This window comes from Heliangelus exortis, chromosome 7, assembly GCF_036169615.1.
Source record: "Heliangelus exortis chromosome 7, bHelExo1.hap1, whole genome shotgun sequence".
Classification (NCBI taxonomy): domain Eukaryota; kingdom Metazoa; phylum Chordata; class Aves; order Apodiformes; family Trochilidae; genus Heliangelus; species Heliangelus exortis.
The window spans coordinates 3404129-3421087 of record NC_092428.1 but is presented as its reverse complement, the minus strand read 5'-3'; the positions used below and the strand labels follow the sequence as shown (position 1 = coordinate 3421087).

The window sequence follows — 16959 nt, the reverse complement described above, 5'->3', positions numbered from 1 at the left end:
TTAGCATACCCTTTTCTAACCCAACAATCTAGCTTTCCTTGTGATATTTTACATATTGAATGTTGGAATACTGTGATTGAGGTTTTATCCATGAATATGCTTCGCTGATACTGATCAGGCTTTGCTGTCGCAGTTCAATCAGTCTGGAACAGAAGGGTGGAAAAATCATTATTACTGGGAAAGTGGCCATAATTAAAATGGATATTTTAGTTTGACTGGAAATTCTACCTGGGTAAATGGCACAAGGTAACCATCTCAGTCTTGACTATGCCACTGACTTACTGCCTGCCTGTAGTTCCTTTTCTACCCAGAGAGTGAGAATATTGTATTCTTAATGTATTACACTACATTTTGTGTTAGGCAGTGCTTTGGGATCCTGATATTTTTAAACAATATAAGCCCAAGTGTCCTTTTGACATAGTGTTTGCCCTGTGAAGGCCAATTCTCATCTCTTCTGATCTTTGCTGAAGGAGGTCAGGTGCATGGCAAGGAGGAGAAAAGAGTGAAATGGGGAACATAACAGGAAAAAGGAATGGGGAAATTACCAGAACTGCCTTACTGCTGTCTAATTTAGGGAGATTTTGGAAGGGGTTACTAAGAGGGCATGAATACCTTCTGTTCACCTGCATCAGCAGGGAAGAATCTCTTTTTTAGATTTCTGAGAAAAAAATAATTTAAAAATCTTCTGCAGTTTTTAGCTGCTTCTGAACTTTAATTAGAATACAGACCTTGTTTACTGTGAAGAACTGCTGAAGGAAATCTGAAAAATCATTACAGTGTCTTTGATCTTTGTCATGCAATTTCCTTTGTTCCTTCTTGCATAAAAGATTTTGCTGGCACTAAGCATGTTGCTTTCTCCCTCCCCATGTTCCTGACATTGTCTTCACTCTCCAGCTCAGTGGTGTTATGTGTTGTCTGACACAGCACTACAACGTGGGGAAAGATTTTTACATCCCCACAGCTGGTGACAAGAGGAAAACTGGTGACAAGAGATGGAGGTTCTGTTCTTGAGCTGACCCTTGCCAGATCAGATAGGACTAACAGATGGATCTAGCAATGGAGATGGTTTATTCTGCAACAGAGCCCTTCTTAAATACTACTGGAATGATGCTCTATGGGACATATTCCTTGGACTTTTAGTAAAAATAGCAATTGTCACATATGGCCAACTTACAAGTCAAGAATTTGCCTGGCTTTTCATCAGCTAATAGAGCTGAGATTCTCCTAGCAAAGAATAAAACCAACTACAAATTTTGAGCTTAATTTAGGGATGAAATGTATTCCCAATGCACAGTCACAAACTGAGAGTGTGTTTCATTAACAGGCACTTTTCCAGTGATTCTTATTATTATTATTATTATTCATTCTTTATCTCTCCTAGAATTATTCACAATTTACCAGAACATGCAGGGGCTGTCAGGTTCTCTGCCATCAGTCAATCTTAAAATGGGGACAGCCAATAAGTGATAACAGTATTTCTTTAGGATTGCAGGGTGTGAAAAAAAATATAATTCACATGGTGAGGCAGCAGAGGGGTGAAAAGAAGTGGGATGCAGTGCTGACTAGAACAGGATGTACTTTTCTGGCTCCCACTGCACCGTGTCCTTTAAAACATATGGGAAATACTTCCCACATTTTCACATGATGTGCTACTATTTATCACTGATAGTGGAATTAGAGTCAAAACTATTCTTGCATCTTATCTTGCTTTTGACATGATATACTACTTTTTTACTTTTTTGTGTGCAAAGCTAGCAATCTTTCCAGTGTCAGGGCAAGTAACAAAATAGCAAAGTACACTTCACTAACTCTTGGATGCTAAAAAATGCTTCTGATATTCCACAGAAAAATAGTTAGTGTATCATGTGATGCTGCACATTTTCAGAGTGCTACTCAAATTAAATCTTAATTGAGGACTAATTATAATTTGTGCAAATGGAGACATGAAAATGTAATTTTTGCTTATTTTTGCGCACACACACAAAATCTGCAGAAAATGGAATTGGTTTTCATTTGGTAAAAATCTACATTTTTCTTCTTAAAAGCTGGATGTTTTGCACCAAGAGCCTGTGTTGCAAATCTTCACCAGAAATGTCCAGGAATTTATATATATATTTAAAATATGCGTAGGTAAGGATTTAATAACATATATTTTGATTTTGTTCTGGTGAAGTCTCACTCTTTCCATGGGCAGTGAGGTACCTTGTTGATTTTGTCATTCAAAGGAGGAAAGATGAGAGAACAGTAGACTTGGGACAGGTGTCAGTCTCAGGAACTGCATGGACTGGAGAGGGGATGGAATCCCAGGTACCTGACAAGATTCTTCTGTACAAGGACTTAAGGCATCGTTCACTTTGAAGATTTATTTGGCTCAGCAAAAGCCTTTGCTTACGTTTTGAAGGGAGGTAAATGAACACACAGTGTGCAGTGACAGGGAAGAGTCAGACCAACAATCCATGATCCCATTGTCTTAAGTTTGTCTGATAATGCATCAGGCTGAAATTCTGCATTCTTTTAACCCATTGGCACCACATCCTTCTTTATTACTCCTTGATGTATGGAGTATCAATCTTGTGCCTGCTTTGTGCACTACAGTTCACTCTTATTGTGTACTTCAGCTCTTAGAACTCCCTACACCTACATTTGCCTCTTCTGGAAGATGAAAACATTTTAATTTTGATTTCAGATCTTCCCTGTGCTCACTGCCACAGGTGGTTATTATAAGCATGGAACCAGACTTTCTCCCTCCCCTCTCCTCCTCCACAGAATCATTCCTGAGATTACTGCCTCCTACTTGAATGAAAATGCGTGCTCCGGGTTTGGATTTGAGATTTTTAGTGCTTTCATGTCTAGGAGCTGATCAGGGATTAATGCTCTCTTGATTGGCTGATTGAATCTTTGAAGGCTGCAGCTTGTTCATCCACAGTTTTGCTGGGATTTCTCCTGCTAAATGATGAGCTTTTGTTTTGCATCTTAAATTGTTGCTTGAGGGAATGCAAGAATTGTATCTTTAGGCTCAGGCATTCAGCCTCAATACTCAAACCCCACAAACTCCTGAGGAAATTTCCTGATGTTATCTCTTGGGTCCTACAGATTTCCTCAGCAGTATCCTTGAGTTCTGCCTACGAGGAATATAAAATATGTCAAAATATGCATTTGTTTTTAATCTGTCTTTAGCATACAAGTCTTTTGTCTGCCCTCTTCTTTCTCCTCAAGCAGGACAAAATAAAATCCTCAGAGGCATAGCTCCAAGCAATTTGCTTTTGGAAGATGGCTTTCTTGACAGCTGTCAGTGTCCCCTGAGCACTGAATTTCTGGATGCTTTTAGTATCTGACTCTCAAAACATCTGGCAGCAACACTATTTCCAAATATATTGACATCCTCTGGCATTTGTGGTTGATATAGTTACTTTCAGGGTAGTAACTGACCTGTAAGTCTTAGGAAATTTTATATATCCATTTTCTCTTTGTTGGAGAGCATTCCTCCTCCAGGTGACTGTGGACTTGTGAACTTGGTGTGACAACTGGAACACAACTGTTGGCACTTTCCTGCACAATGTTATTTTCCTATTTTATTTTTGATCAGTCTCTTTTCTCTGCTGATGAACAGCATCTGTATTTAATTCGATGCTCGTGGGGCATCAGCTGTTTCCCTGGCACAACACTGTGCACACCAAGCATTCTGCAGGACACAGCTAAGCAACCTGAGGGGTTAATTCAACCCTTTGACAATTCTCTTTTAAAAATTCCCCATTGCATGGTGTACTCATGGGCAGGTGCTCCTGTGGGGCTACCTTCAGCTTTTCTATTAACATCCATATTCTCATCAGGGTTTGGTTAATGAAACCAGGAGTACGTAGCACAATGCATTTAACCTGTGGTGAAATTTTCTTTCTAAACCTGCTCCTCCTCATGGGTTGTAATGTCTTTATTTTATCTCTTTAATTTAATTTTTTTTTTAAGTTAGCTATTTAGCTTGGTAGGTTTAGTATTATTTAATTTTTTCTTGCTCATTAGTCTGCTTACTTTCATACCATTCTAGTTTATTTTACATGAAGTGAAGGGGGTGTTTATATGATTGCATTTTTTTTCCATTTCCTATCATTCTGAACAGTTCAGCTCTAAGTTCTGCATGTATTTCAGTGTTATCAGTGCAGTATTTTTGAGTATTAGAGAAATAAAGAGAATTTATATCAGGGTTTTTTTTATTTTTTTTTTTTTTAGTATTTTGATCCTGTTTGGGTTTTATTTGAAAAATATCCTTTGCTAAATACACCCATCCTTCTGAGTATTCTCTTTAAAGATGGAAACATGGTTGTAAGTAACAATATTAGTGTTTATACTGGTTTTCTTAGCTTTATTTTCCACCCTTGTGATAAACTGTGAGCCTTTGCTTCCCCGTGGCAATCAATTTGAGCTGAACTACTGAATGATTTACCAGAGATGTGTTAATTCTTTTGCAGAGAGTCACAGGTAAACATCACATTTAATTTTAAAACCAATAACAATAGTAACTCTTACTATTATTTTGATCTTTGACTTCCTTTTTTACAATTGTTTACCTAGAAATTGTTACTTTCGTTGTTTTTATAGCATGTATTCCATGTCCATTTTTGCTATTTTTCCTGGTGTTTCATAGGTTTAATCTTAGTTATTTATGTCTTTGGTGGGTTTTTTACATAATATATTACCCAGTGGTGTTGACACCTTTGTGCAGAGAAAACCAGAGCTTTACAAGAATTGAGTACATTGTAGTTGAGAGCACTTAGGGAAAAAAAAAAAACATACAGATTTCTTAGTATGATGAAGTACATTTACTTTATATCTAGAAGTCATAAATCCAGCACATATAACAATAAGCTTTTTAATACAGCAGGTCCCATCTTTTACCCTGTGATTTCCAGTACTTTGCAGAAGAGAATTGGTTTGTCAAATTTCCCTCCTTTTATGAAATCCATACTTCAGGGATTGTTAAACTGCAACCAAAGTGCTAAAACCCTCTCTTCTGGCAAGGAACACTTCTGGGTGTAAGAGCAGATGAGAGAAATAGTGTTCTGAACTTGGGCAAAGATCTGAAGACAGAAAACTCACACTGAGGTTTGCAGCTCCTTGTCACCAGCAGGTGGTGGTGCTGGCTTAGAAATACCAAGCAACTGAACAGCTTCCAAGAACTTTTTTATTTTTTGCTTTTGAAGCCTTTTTTATTATTATTTATTTATTTATTATTAAATATAAAGCATTTCTAATATTCCAGATATTTCTTTTTAATTGTATGGAACTTTCTGAGTAAGTCTATACAGTCTAAGCCCTTGTAAATAAAGCCAACGTGTATGAAAGCATGCACAGCATTTTATACTTAGTTAGCATATGAAAAGGAAATTAGGAACTCACAGATAAAAGTTATGTATAAAAAAAACCATAAAAATATTCCATCTCGGATGAATGTTAGAGCTGAATCTGAAAGAGTGTTGGGGGTCACTGAGCCTGACTTTATAATAAGTGGAAGTTTTTTGGCTGATGTGGATGATAGGCAGGTAAGACTGCTGAGTAAGCAAGAGTTAAAATTCAAGATTTCAGTTCTTCTTCTTTGGAGACAGAGATATTTCTACACTCTTTTGTACAAGGGTAAACAACAGCCAAAACGGAAAAGTAATTCAATGGTAGCAAAGTTAAAAAAGTAAAAACAATCAAATATAAATACAATTTATTGGTGGTATATTAAACACCTACTAAAAAATCCAAAGTCAGCAGTGTCTTCTAAATTGTGTGTTCCAGAGGACAGAAAAAGCACTGGGAAGCAGAGGAACAATTTTTAAAAAAATACTCCTAGAAATTAAGAATACAGTCCCCTAGATGTATAAGAAGTTCAGGAAAATCTCTTTAGCCAGCAATGCTGTACTGGTGAGGAAATGGCCATGGGGATCTGGTGTGTCTTCTTCAGTGCTAATAGAATGTGCTAATAGAAACATCTTCATCACAAATTTATTTTTAAACTTCTCACAAGCAAGGCAGAGAAAAAGGTTATTTCAGTTTAAAAATTTCAGGATTTGCAGGTTGGAGTTAGACTGGAAAAGTGTATTTTGAAGATGTTGAGATAAATTGGAACTTGGAACTGGAAAATAAAGTAAAAATTCTAAATAGATTTCTGCAGGATGAAATGTGCAGTTCCCAATGTTCTCAGGAAGGAAACAGTTGCAGCAAGACCTAGCTGAGAATTTTGGAGTCCTGTTCCAAATAAGCCAGCATGTAACTATCCCTTCCTATGTACTGAAACAGTATCTTTTCCTGAGGAAAAAAATCCCCAGGAATAAATGTAGTAAACACAAGATTTCAAATCCCAAGAGCAATCACTAGGGATTCCTGTGCTTATTTTTCCCTTAGTTACTTCTGGCCATAATGTATTTTCCCAAAGAATTTGATGGAATGTAAACTGCAAATTTCATAGGCACAGTGATGAGTGGGTTTTCAAATTTTTATTTTCTTTTTGTGTTTTTAATAGGAGCTTATTTTTTATCCACATGGAAAACTTTTCTGGTTTTAGCAGTGAGTGGTGACTTCCTTTACTTTCTAACACCAGGACAGATTGCTCCTCCAGTTTGGCAGAGCTACCTAACCACAGGCTGACACAGACAATGCCCTTTGGATATTTGGATATATAGAACAGTCTATGGCAGGGCACTGAACAGACACCTATGGGTGTGGAAGTGCTACAATTTGCTGTCTGATGCTGCTTTTTAAAAATCCCCCCAAATGTGCCTTTTGACTTTTCATTCCAAGCCTTGGGGTACTCTCAAAGGACCACTTATAAGGAAATCACTGTCCTTTCATTGACACTTTTTTAATACAGAAATAATTAAAAAAAAAGATGTTATGATTATTTGATGTTTGGGAGATAGACTTTCATTTGTAAAACTAATTTGTAAAACCCAGAACACTGTAGTAGCAATTTACTCTTATTACAAATGCTTGTAATACCCTTTTATGAAATGTATTCCCAAGGTAGTTTCCAAACAGCAATAGCAATCCCACCATCTTATGGCTGCTAGATCTGAGAAAATTAGTGATCAACAGCCCTATTTGCAGATAATTTGGTCATTTAAGTCTTTGCAAGAGCAGTAAGGAGCTCCATTAAAAGGGAAGTGACTGCAAGGCTGTAAACTGGTCAGTGGTGGAAATAAAGTCCCAGTCAAGAGAGTCATAGTGCTCAGTAGCCATGGGACCATCAAGTAGTCTATTAAAAAGTTAAAATAGGGCTTTGAGCAATCCTTTTGTATTTTGCTACTGACAGGCACAGCAGCTGCAGGGCTAAAATATGAGTTCAGAGCTGCTTGGGGCACAGTGGGACATACAGGGGCTGAGCAGCTCTTTTCTGACCCACAGGGGTAATATTTTGCTGTTGCTCCCCCTCAGTGTCCAGGTAGAAGAACAGCTTGTAACAAACCCCCAGAAAATTTAACTTGGGGAATATTTACACTTGCCATCCCCAAGGAGAGATTTTGACTTTCCTTGTTCTCCAGTGCACTCTCAAGAGACAGCCAATTCCCTTTGCTTTGATGTCTGTCTGCAGCACAGACCCCCATGAACACAGCCCCATATGTTCTGTTTAAAGTTCTTCAATTTAGACACATTTCCCTGTCTTCACTCCATCCCAAAATAAACTTCATCCAAATAGTATTCTGTGTGATTGCAACATGTGGGTAAGTTAAATGGCCAGGGTAAAAAAAAAAAAGTCCACTGATTCTTTTTTTTTTTTATAACTTTTCATTTGACAGTTTTCCAATAACAATATAATTACTTGAATAAACAATTACAGAGTGAATCATAAATTGAGAAGGCAATAGAGAATGGAGACTAAAAATCAAGAAAAATGTCCGAGGGAATACTAAAATCTGAATCAGAAAAGATGTTCAAGGTTCAATGGACCTGTGACTAATATAAATTAGGATTTGATTAGGAATTAAATCAAGCAGCTTTTTTCTCATGTGCACATTAGGGGAAGGGAAGATGGTTGTTACATACAAATAATGTCACTTTGTGCAGATATTTCTAAATAGGACCATAAAACAAGGTCCATGAAACCTGAAGCCTTTCTTGTCTAAATTGCCCAAGCCAGTTGTGAAATGCTTTGTATTTGAGAAAAGTTTTCTTCCTGCTCTCTCTGATCAACTTGCACCCTGAACCATGAGATAAGAGTCTGAAGTCAATGTAAGTATTTTCTCTGATTTCAGTGGATTTTGGATGCAACACGATTTGAACATCCTCAAACCACTTCTCTGCTTGATGAAGCCATAGCAGTAGGGAAGTGATGACAACTGGTATCTCTGGGGAGTGTTCATAGCAATTTTGTTCTTGAATTAAACTGCAGGAGCAAAGGAAAAAAAATGAAAGTTCTACAGTAACCCTAGAGGGTTGCTCTACCCCTAAAAATAAAGTAGCTTTCACCAAAAGATTCAAGTTAAAAGTTTGATGGGTTTCAAAACATCTTTGCAGTTTATCTTTTATTCTATATACAACCCTATTCTATGTAACCCTAAAAGCTCAGGAAATTAAAGTGTTCATGTTTTCACTGAATTATCAGTGGCCATCTAGAATACATAACAGGATCCAGCCTAGCAATGTTCCAGTTTTTCTATTAACTGCCTTTTTCCAGCGTTCTGGGAAAAGCTAAACTCAGGAATGTATCTGTAGCTGAGGTTAAATCCTTTAGGTCTGAGAAGAAATAAGACTGTATTATTAAAATTTAAAATTTATAAAACCCAGATTTAAAAAAATTTAAGCATTGGATGCCAATAGAAAACAAACAAGCAAAAAAAAAAAAAAACCAAACCCAAAACAACAGCAAAAGTAGAACAATGTATTTGTCATTCCAATTTTCTGTGGCTTAAGCCAAAAGATGTAAACCTGGGACAGAAAGAGAAAAAAGAAAGAAAAAAAGATAAAGGGAAAAAAAAAAGTTTTTTTGTTTTCAAGGTTTCAAAGAGATTGTAAGCACCATTCAGTATTTGTAAAATATTCTGAGCTGATGCATTCTTGACATTCTTGGATCTTGACATTTTCTTCCTTGCTTCTGATGGCACACAGTGCAACTAAAAGCCACTGAACCTCACCTGCTTTGCTAATGGCACTGGTGTGTAGAGATGCACAGCTCTGTTTGTTTTAAAAAAATCAACAAAATGCATTTCCCTGATTTTGTAGTGCAGACAGAAACCAAACCAGTGATCCTGTTTCACTTGAGTTACCATTCCAGCAACCAAGCAAAAGCTGCTCTGCAGTTTCTCAGCAGAGAATTTTCTTGGATCTCATCAAGCACCATTGCATAGTAGTTTTTAGTCAATGATGTCCTTATGTCTGTTATCACCAAAAAAAAAAATCAAGTAATTATTAATCTTTAAAATAAGTAGCTCGTTGGCAATTTTTCAAGTTGATGAACAATATTTTTCCCAACAAGCAGCAAACCTTCTGATGAAACCACACCTCAGTGCTGTGCCAAATTCCAACCCCAACCGGCTGGGCACATTTTTCTTTTCAGAATCCACCTTTGATAAAGAAATGCATTGCAAACTCATCAGTTTAGCTCCCTGTTAACAAAGAGACAGCAGCCGTCTGGATTATTCTAGATCCCCAGTGAAACTGCCACACTGTGTCTGCTCAAACTAAAGCTGTGCAAGCTTGACAAGGGGCAGATGAATCCAGGAGTTATTGTGCAGGGGTTTAAGTCTATGCGGCAGCTGACGGTTGAAATAATCATCCATACATCGCTCTGAGCTAGCTGGGGAAAGGTTGAAGCTGTATATTTTCAACATATCTATCCTAATGGTTAATCTGTTGTCTTGTACAGGGGGTGCTGGGTGGAATCACAGCAATCGCTGACAGTTTGGAGGAATTGCTGTGGGTATTTTCAGTTGCCTGATTCACAAAGTGGTGGGTAGCAAAGTCTAAGCAGGCTTGTCATGGAGAGAGGGGCATGGTGCTGGCTGTCAGTGCCATCAGGACAGCTGCAGTAGCCACAAGCTCAATCGAGGTATTGATTATTTGCATTTAGTAACACAAAGCTGCAGCTTCTCTTCAGTGAGCTTTCTGGAAGACGTGCCAGACTGCAGAATGGTGATTGCTCCTTTGGAGGTCAGCTGGGAAGATGAGTAGGAGAAAGAGAACAGTTAAGCTGGGAGGAGAAAAAAAAAAAATCTTTGTTTGTTTTGTTGTGTTTTTTTCCAAAGATAGCTTAACTGTTAAAAACCACTCCATACTTGTAGTGCTGGCTCTGGCAAATCTGTACAGTGATGTGGCATTACTCAGTGCAGAGATTAAGGGGGTGCAGTAGGAATTAGACTGAAACAAAAATGAAGTATCTGCAAGTGACAGCTCATGCTGATGGCTGAGTATGAAGGAAAGCACTGTGCTAGTGTCAGGCAAAAACCAGTGCTGAAAGCCTGGCAGCTGACAGAGATGGGGGAGGAAAGGAGCAGTGGGTATCAGTGGTGGTTGTTTAGAATGTCTGGTTTTGGTCAGGATATTTTTGTTCTCCTTTAAAACACATTTTCATCTTCCCTTCCAGGCAAATCATGCTGAAGCCAGTTTCAGCCATTTTGTTGAAAGCACTGTACTGGTATTCTGCCTTGTTACATTTAAATTAAAGCTCAGCCCAGTTTTAAGTTATGGCAAGTGTATGCTCACAAAGAATAAATCAAGATTGCCACAGGCATTAGATTAACTACATTGGTTGTTTTAAAAATGTTCTGGGAGTTGCAGGTTGCATTTCAAATTATCTTCATTGTAATAAATAAAATGTATAGAAATAGAAACAGGCATGATTCCCTAATGCAGTCTGTAGGCAATTCATTGAGCTTGAAAGGGAGTTCTTGGGGGTGGGGGGAAGGAATAGGAATGTATGCAGCTTCAAAATACCTTTACAGAAATTAAATTAATTATCTCAGATTTTACAGAAATTATTTTTTATCCGTCTTTTGTTGACAAGTTTCTTGGGCAAGTTCTGTATAGCATGCACCAAAAGCAGGTAATGTTGACCCAGGGTGCAATTAGGAAATATTGCAGATAACATGGAATTTATTACTCTTACTCTACTCTTAACCTCTTCCCTATTGCTTGCCATTCTCAAAAAACTGCTCAAAATTTGTTCTCAAAATGCCCAGTAAATGTCTCTGTTCTTAGTTAACAATAATAATGCTTCATGGATACCTGGACAAGTGTCCTGACTGGTTCTAATGAACTTTGGCAGAATAAACAACACAGGCAGCACACTGAGCCTGTGACCATTTGCATTGAAAATAAATGCATTTGTCATATTAGATAAAGAGAAACTAAACTATGAGTAGAAAATAGAAAATACAAAGTCTCTCTTTGTAGACTCACTGGTCTGAATGAACTCATCACATCCTTAGGACAAAACATTTGTAAATTTGGTGGTTTAACATTGAACAAATTACCCATCTGGCCAGTTTTGTTCCCAGAACTAGTGAGATAGTGACAGTGTATAAGGATATATTTAGTTCCATATAATTAACAGCAACCTTTGTTTCCCAAGTTTGTTTTGTAGAGGATTAAAGGAAGAGATGGTTATTTCTACCAAAGATAGGTGATTCTGATGTTAGATGTAACCCCTTTGCTTCTCAAGATTGAGTAAAAGACAAGGCATGAACTGTTGGAGTCAGAAAGTTGTCCTAGGGACCAGGTATTTCCTACTCATCCACCAGGGGCTTCTTCCATTTTCAGGAAAAGCAGTTGGAGGTTATTGCTCATGGGAGGAAACTATTAGTAAGAACTTTTAAATCTGGAATAATCTGACCCAAAAAAATGGCAACCCTGTTGTCCCTCTTGTATAATGTTTTGCTTTTCAGTGGTAGTACCATATCCACAGTTCTGGAAATAAGGGGAAGTAGGATGTGTTTTAAGCAGCTGAGTCTGCCTTTGTGCTGAGCAAGAGCATGTGGAATCAAAATGAAAAAGTTTAAACTATTTAGCCTTACCAAAAGAGAAGGTATTTTGGTTCTGGCTCATGCTGTGCCACTGCAAGGAGAGTCTTGGGAAGGGCTGCCTCTGCCTGCATGGAATATGCCACAAGACATACACTGCTATGGGAGTTTAGTGCTTAATAGTCAGGTCTGGTGTCTGAAATTATCACTTATTAAGCTCCAGAAGAGACTGTAAAAGATTCTGATGTTTTTTAAACAAATGGATTGGAGGGTGGCCAAGCATTAGTAATAGATTTTTGATCCTCTTCTGTTTTATGTGCAAATACTTTGATTCAGGGATGTAGATTTGTAAAGAGTATTTCCAGTGTTACTGACATTATGTAAACTATTATGGAATTTAAAACTAGAAATGTAATGATACATTTCAAAGCAGTGAAATACATGCTTGACCAGGGAGTTGTGTAGGGAGACAAGTTTCTGGAGAGATATTTTATTGTCCAAAGTTAGTTTAACTGGAGGAATATCAAAGATAAAGGTACAAGATTTGACAAAAACCCAGTAACTCTGAGGTAAACCCATTCACACTGATTTTTCTAGGAGTAGCAGCAGGACTGAATCAGGGATCACTGAATGGGAATGGATACTTTGTCACCAAATAGTTGAACCTTGTTGAAAAGTACATTTAAATGACTCTTGTAATTCACATACAATCACCTGTTTTCCTGAGAAAGACAGATTTTGTGCTCCAACACAATTATCCATCATGCAGATGCTTTTTATGTATCTTTCCTGTTACCAGATAGTGGTTCTAGCTGATGGTAAACTTGACAAAGTTGCAAAAAAAATATGCTCACCTCCTCAAACAATTTTTAGCTACTGTCTTTCTAAAGTCCTTCTTGTAAACTTTAAGGCAATTGAAACATACAGAAATGATGCTGCAAGATTATCTGTCCATAAACTACTCCCTACCTTACCTCCTCACTTCATAACACAGAATGTAAGATGTAAGTAACACACCTTCTTCTCCATAATATACTCATTCAGAATGAAACAAGCATTAGGCAAAGATCATGGCTTCATATTTGCACCAGGAAAACATATTACAGAGGTCTGGCTCTTACAGAGGATGGCATTTGTTGGAGGGATTAATACAGTTTTTTGTTTAATTACCTTTGCTATATTAGGAATGGAAGAATAGGAATCAGAGTTTCAAGCTAAATCCATATTTAAGGAAATAAATTTATGAGCTTTATTTTAGACATGTTACGTATGACCTCCTGACATTTACAGTATTTAGTACTTTTGAATACCCAACAACTTCTATGGAGGTTCCTAAATATCAATTTAATTCTCTAAGTGAGCTTGCACAATATTGAAGTGTTTACTTTATTCTTCTTATTGTTCCTTCTTTATTTTAATAGCAGCAGAGTGCTCTATCTCTCCCATCACTCTCAGTATGTCCAAAGGAATGAACATATTCCCTATCTAATAAATCTCAAAACCTTTATCAACATGTGGGAAATAAGTGTTGCCTTAGACACACTTACCTTAGGATGCGATTACTGCTTAAAGATGATAATACTGTGAAATAGTCCTTTTATAAGTATTCTGTCTAAAAAAAGTCATTTTATAGAAAAATAAATAAGAAAGCTGCAGTTATAAACCTTTATTTCATCTGAGGAAAATGATACTTTAAGCTATAAAGTCTGTGATTCTACGTGCTATCAACATCGATTCATGCCTGTGGTTTGCAATAATCTGTAATACAAAGACATTAATTTAAATTTTTTCTCATTATTTAGCAGTAAAGAATGCAGCTAGATCGAGTTACCCAAAATGTTCATATCAATTCAAGAATGCAACTACTAATGCACTGGTTGGTGCCAAGTCCACTGAAGGAATCCCGGAACCTGTTCCCCTTGTTAATAACCGTAAAGGGAGCCTCTTCCTCCCCAACAACCCCTCGCTGCAGCACCTTAACTTACTGAGTTCTGTGGAACAAGGAAAATCTTCCTACTCTAGATTGCAAAGGGCACTCAGCTTGCCTGTAAAATACCACTCCCACTCCCAAAAGCCTGGGATGAACCAAGATCTCCGTAGGTAGCCCTGTAGTAGGACAATGAGCAATACAGATTGGTTTGTGCATGGGTTTGCAGTCTGTTTTCACTGTGACAATGACATTACTAATGCTCTGTGAAGTGCTTACAGATGTGAGTTTCTCCAGATGTGGTAATTAATAAGTTAATCAAGATAGCCAGCCAACTAATGTTTCTGGGTGGTTTGTGCTTTACCTTTCCTATGGTTTATCTGCTCTGAGGCATTTACGTGCTAGGCACAATTAGTTTACCAGGTATTCCAGTTGGTGTGACATTGCAGTCCAGTAACATAGATGCTGTTCCAAATTCCAGCTCTTCTCCAGGTCTAAAAACCAGGGTCTGCAAACTGTTGTGCTAGCGACCTGGGAGGGGCAGCAAAGGAAACAGATTTATTTCAAAAATGGTAACAAAATAACAAAGAAAGAAGTTATGAACTTGTCCACCGTTTCTGAAAGACATTCTTTTTATTTTCCCTAAAAAATGAAATGAGGATAAAAGTCAAGTAATATGTTGTTACAGATGTTCAGTTCCACATTAAGGCTGTTAAAATTACCAGCACATCTTAAATCAATTCCTGGAACGATGTCACTGACAGAATGAATCCTCTTTACTCATGAACAAGCAAACATGTTAAAACATCAGTGGAACTTTAATTTAAGCTCCAGCATAAACTGGAGCATCTGAAGCCTCATAAGACTTGCCTGACATTTTCCTAGCACTGAGTCTTCCTGAACTGCAAAACTGGTAGGTTCTCTGCTTATTAGACAAGTTAGAGCACGGGGTTGTTAAAACAGTACCTTAAGTGTTATACTTGGAGATGTGCAAACAAGCTCTTGGGTTTCATTAGAATTCAGAGGCTGGAGTGAGTTCCAAATCTATGAGGTTCTGTGTCCAGTTTTTGAACTTGTTTGCAATTTTCGTGGAAGCTGGTAAAGAAAAACTGCTTAATGGGACACAACTGTATTTTAATAGAAATTCTGTAGCATAAAGACATCAGAAATACTAAAAAAGTGGGTACATTCTCATTAAGAAAAGCACTAGGTCAAACACACAGCGTCAGAGTTAAGTTGGATATATCACAACCCATTATTCAAAAATGGTTGCCTTTTATAAGAACAAGAAAATTTAAGAGTCCCTTTTAAATTAATGCAGACACAGGAACCATGAAACTAAAATGATATTTTATAGCTTTACTAAAAAATTTGCTAGATCTCTTTCTGGAAATATGCAGGAAAACGATGAGAGTATCTGAAGGATAATCATTAAATATGGTTTATATCCTACTTACTACTAAGAAGCCATTTGTGATTTATTGTTGCAACAGTTTTGGGAACCAAGCCACAGGTAATGGTGTCCATTATATACCATTCACATATTTCAGCTTCAAGGATTCCCTTCCCCCATTTTTTTTGAGCTGCATTTGTAAACTGCAGATGCCCTGTGAAGTCTGCACATAGATTTTATTGGAAAAAAAAGAAAAAAAAAACACCCACAAAAAAAACCCTAAACCTCACTTGAATGGGATATGATTAAGATAGATCACTTTTCATTGCTGCAATGAGAATAAATGGCTTCCTTGGTTAAGCAAGACATTGTTTTAATAACAAATTGAGATCCTTCAGAAAGCTGTGTATTAATTAGTCAGTGACATTAACCTTGGACTTCCCAGGCAATTAGGGGCAGTAACATGGTTTGAATACAACAATATCAAAAGGGAGAGCTTGTTTGTTGGAAAGGCAGTACCACACATAACTGCAGACTGTGAGAAACCAAGTCCTAGGTTGACTACTTGTAAGACTGAGGTTTTTTGATTGGATGGCAGGAAAGCATCACCTGTTAGTGCTGGAAAACAGATGGTGGAACATTTAATACAAAAAGATCCCTATTGTACTAAATTTCACTCTTATAAGGAGCAGATAGGAGTCTTATGAGCTAGTTGAAAACTTGAAAAAGTACCATCTAATAGTGTTTTCTATGGTTCCTGAAAATATTTCTGGAGTTGACTTGTGTTAATGTAAGATTTTGCACATGGTCCTGATGGCCATGTATCTTCCTGAAATTTTTCCAGTAGTATAACAATACACTTCTGGTGCAATAGTGAATCTTTTGACAAACATTCTGTAATCCCATGCTAGCAGATTAAATTAACTGGTATTTAGAATTTTGTCTTCCAAGAGAGTGAAACGTATTGGTTGTAGCTGGTTTCTGGAAGGAAAATTTTGCCTGGTTCTTGTTCCTTTGAACTTAGAATTGGTGGGTTCATCAGAGTTGAACTGAATATTTACATCCTATAAAGAACAAGAGAGCACAGTGGATAACTTGAAAGCAACCTATTGACTGGGTGGAACAGCATGCAAACAACTTTTTGATAGACAGCCTTAAAACAAGACCAGGCCATTTCCAAGGGAGTGATTTGCAGAGGGTGTTATGAAGGGCACAAATACTTGTACTTTGTTATCATCAGAAACAGATAACACCAGGAAAATGATTCTGTGAATATTCCCTTCTTGTTATAAAAGTGATCTAGTTTAATCTGAACAAACTGCCACAGAAAGAAAATGCCAACTTGTCAATATTTGAGAATTTTCTATGGGCTTACTCATCTCAGCCTAAGAAGGAATGGTACTTGGCTAATCAGGAGACACAGTTCCACTAGGAGTAGGACTTGGAAAAAAATTCAAATGAGAAGGAAACGGCCTTCTCTTTGGGGATATTGCCTGAGAAGAAAAGAAAGTTAAGTGAAAGATATCATTATTAGACAGTCCTTGTTCTGATCTAAGTATTACCTTTTATACCACTCTCTGGGGCATTTATTTTGGTGTTATCTTTTTTGTTTGTTTGTTTTTCTTTTGTGATGCTCTCTTTTGTTTTGATTCCTTTGGTGTGTTAGGTGATGCCAGGTCATTTAAAAACACAGCCCAGCTGTCTTTTCA

At 37.3% G+C, this 16959-nt stretch overlaps 1 protein-coding gene across 21 annotated transcripts in view; it reads left to right on the top strand.

The window, feature by feature from the left end:
- Positions 1-16959, top strand: part of KCNMA1 (potassium calcium-activated channel subfamily M alpha 1) — a 368746-nt gene that overhangs the window by 290911 nt on the left and 60876 nt on the right. For 8 of the 21 annotated variants that reach the window (XM_071748266.1, XM_071748267.1, XM_071748265.1 and 5 more), the window contains one exon: positions 13733-14026. The exons of 10 other annotated variants lie outside the window; for them this stretch is intronic. In XM_071748266.1, coding sequence (XP_071604367.1) covers positions 13733-14026 — 294 coding nt within the window. The remainder of the gene's footprint in view (positions 1-13732; positions 14027-16959) is intronic. 3 more of the 21 variants (XM_071748268.1, XM_071748287.1, XM_071748284.1) reach the window with 1 other exon arrangement.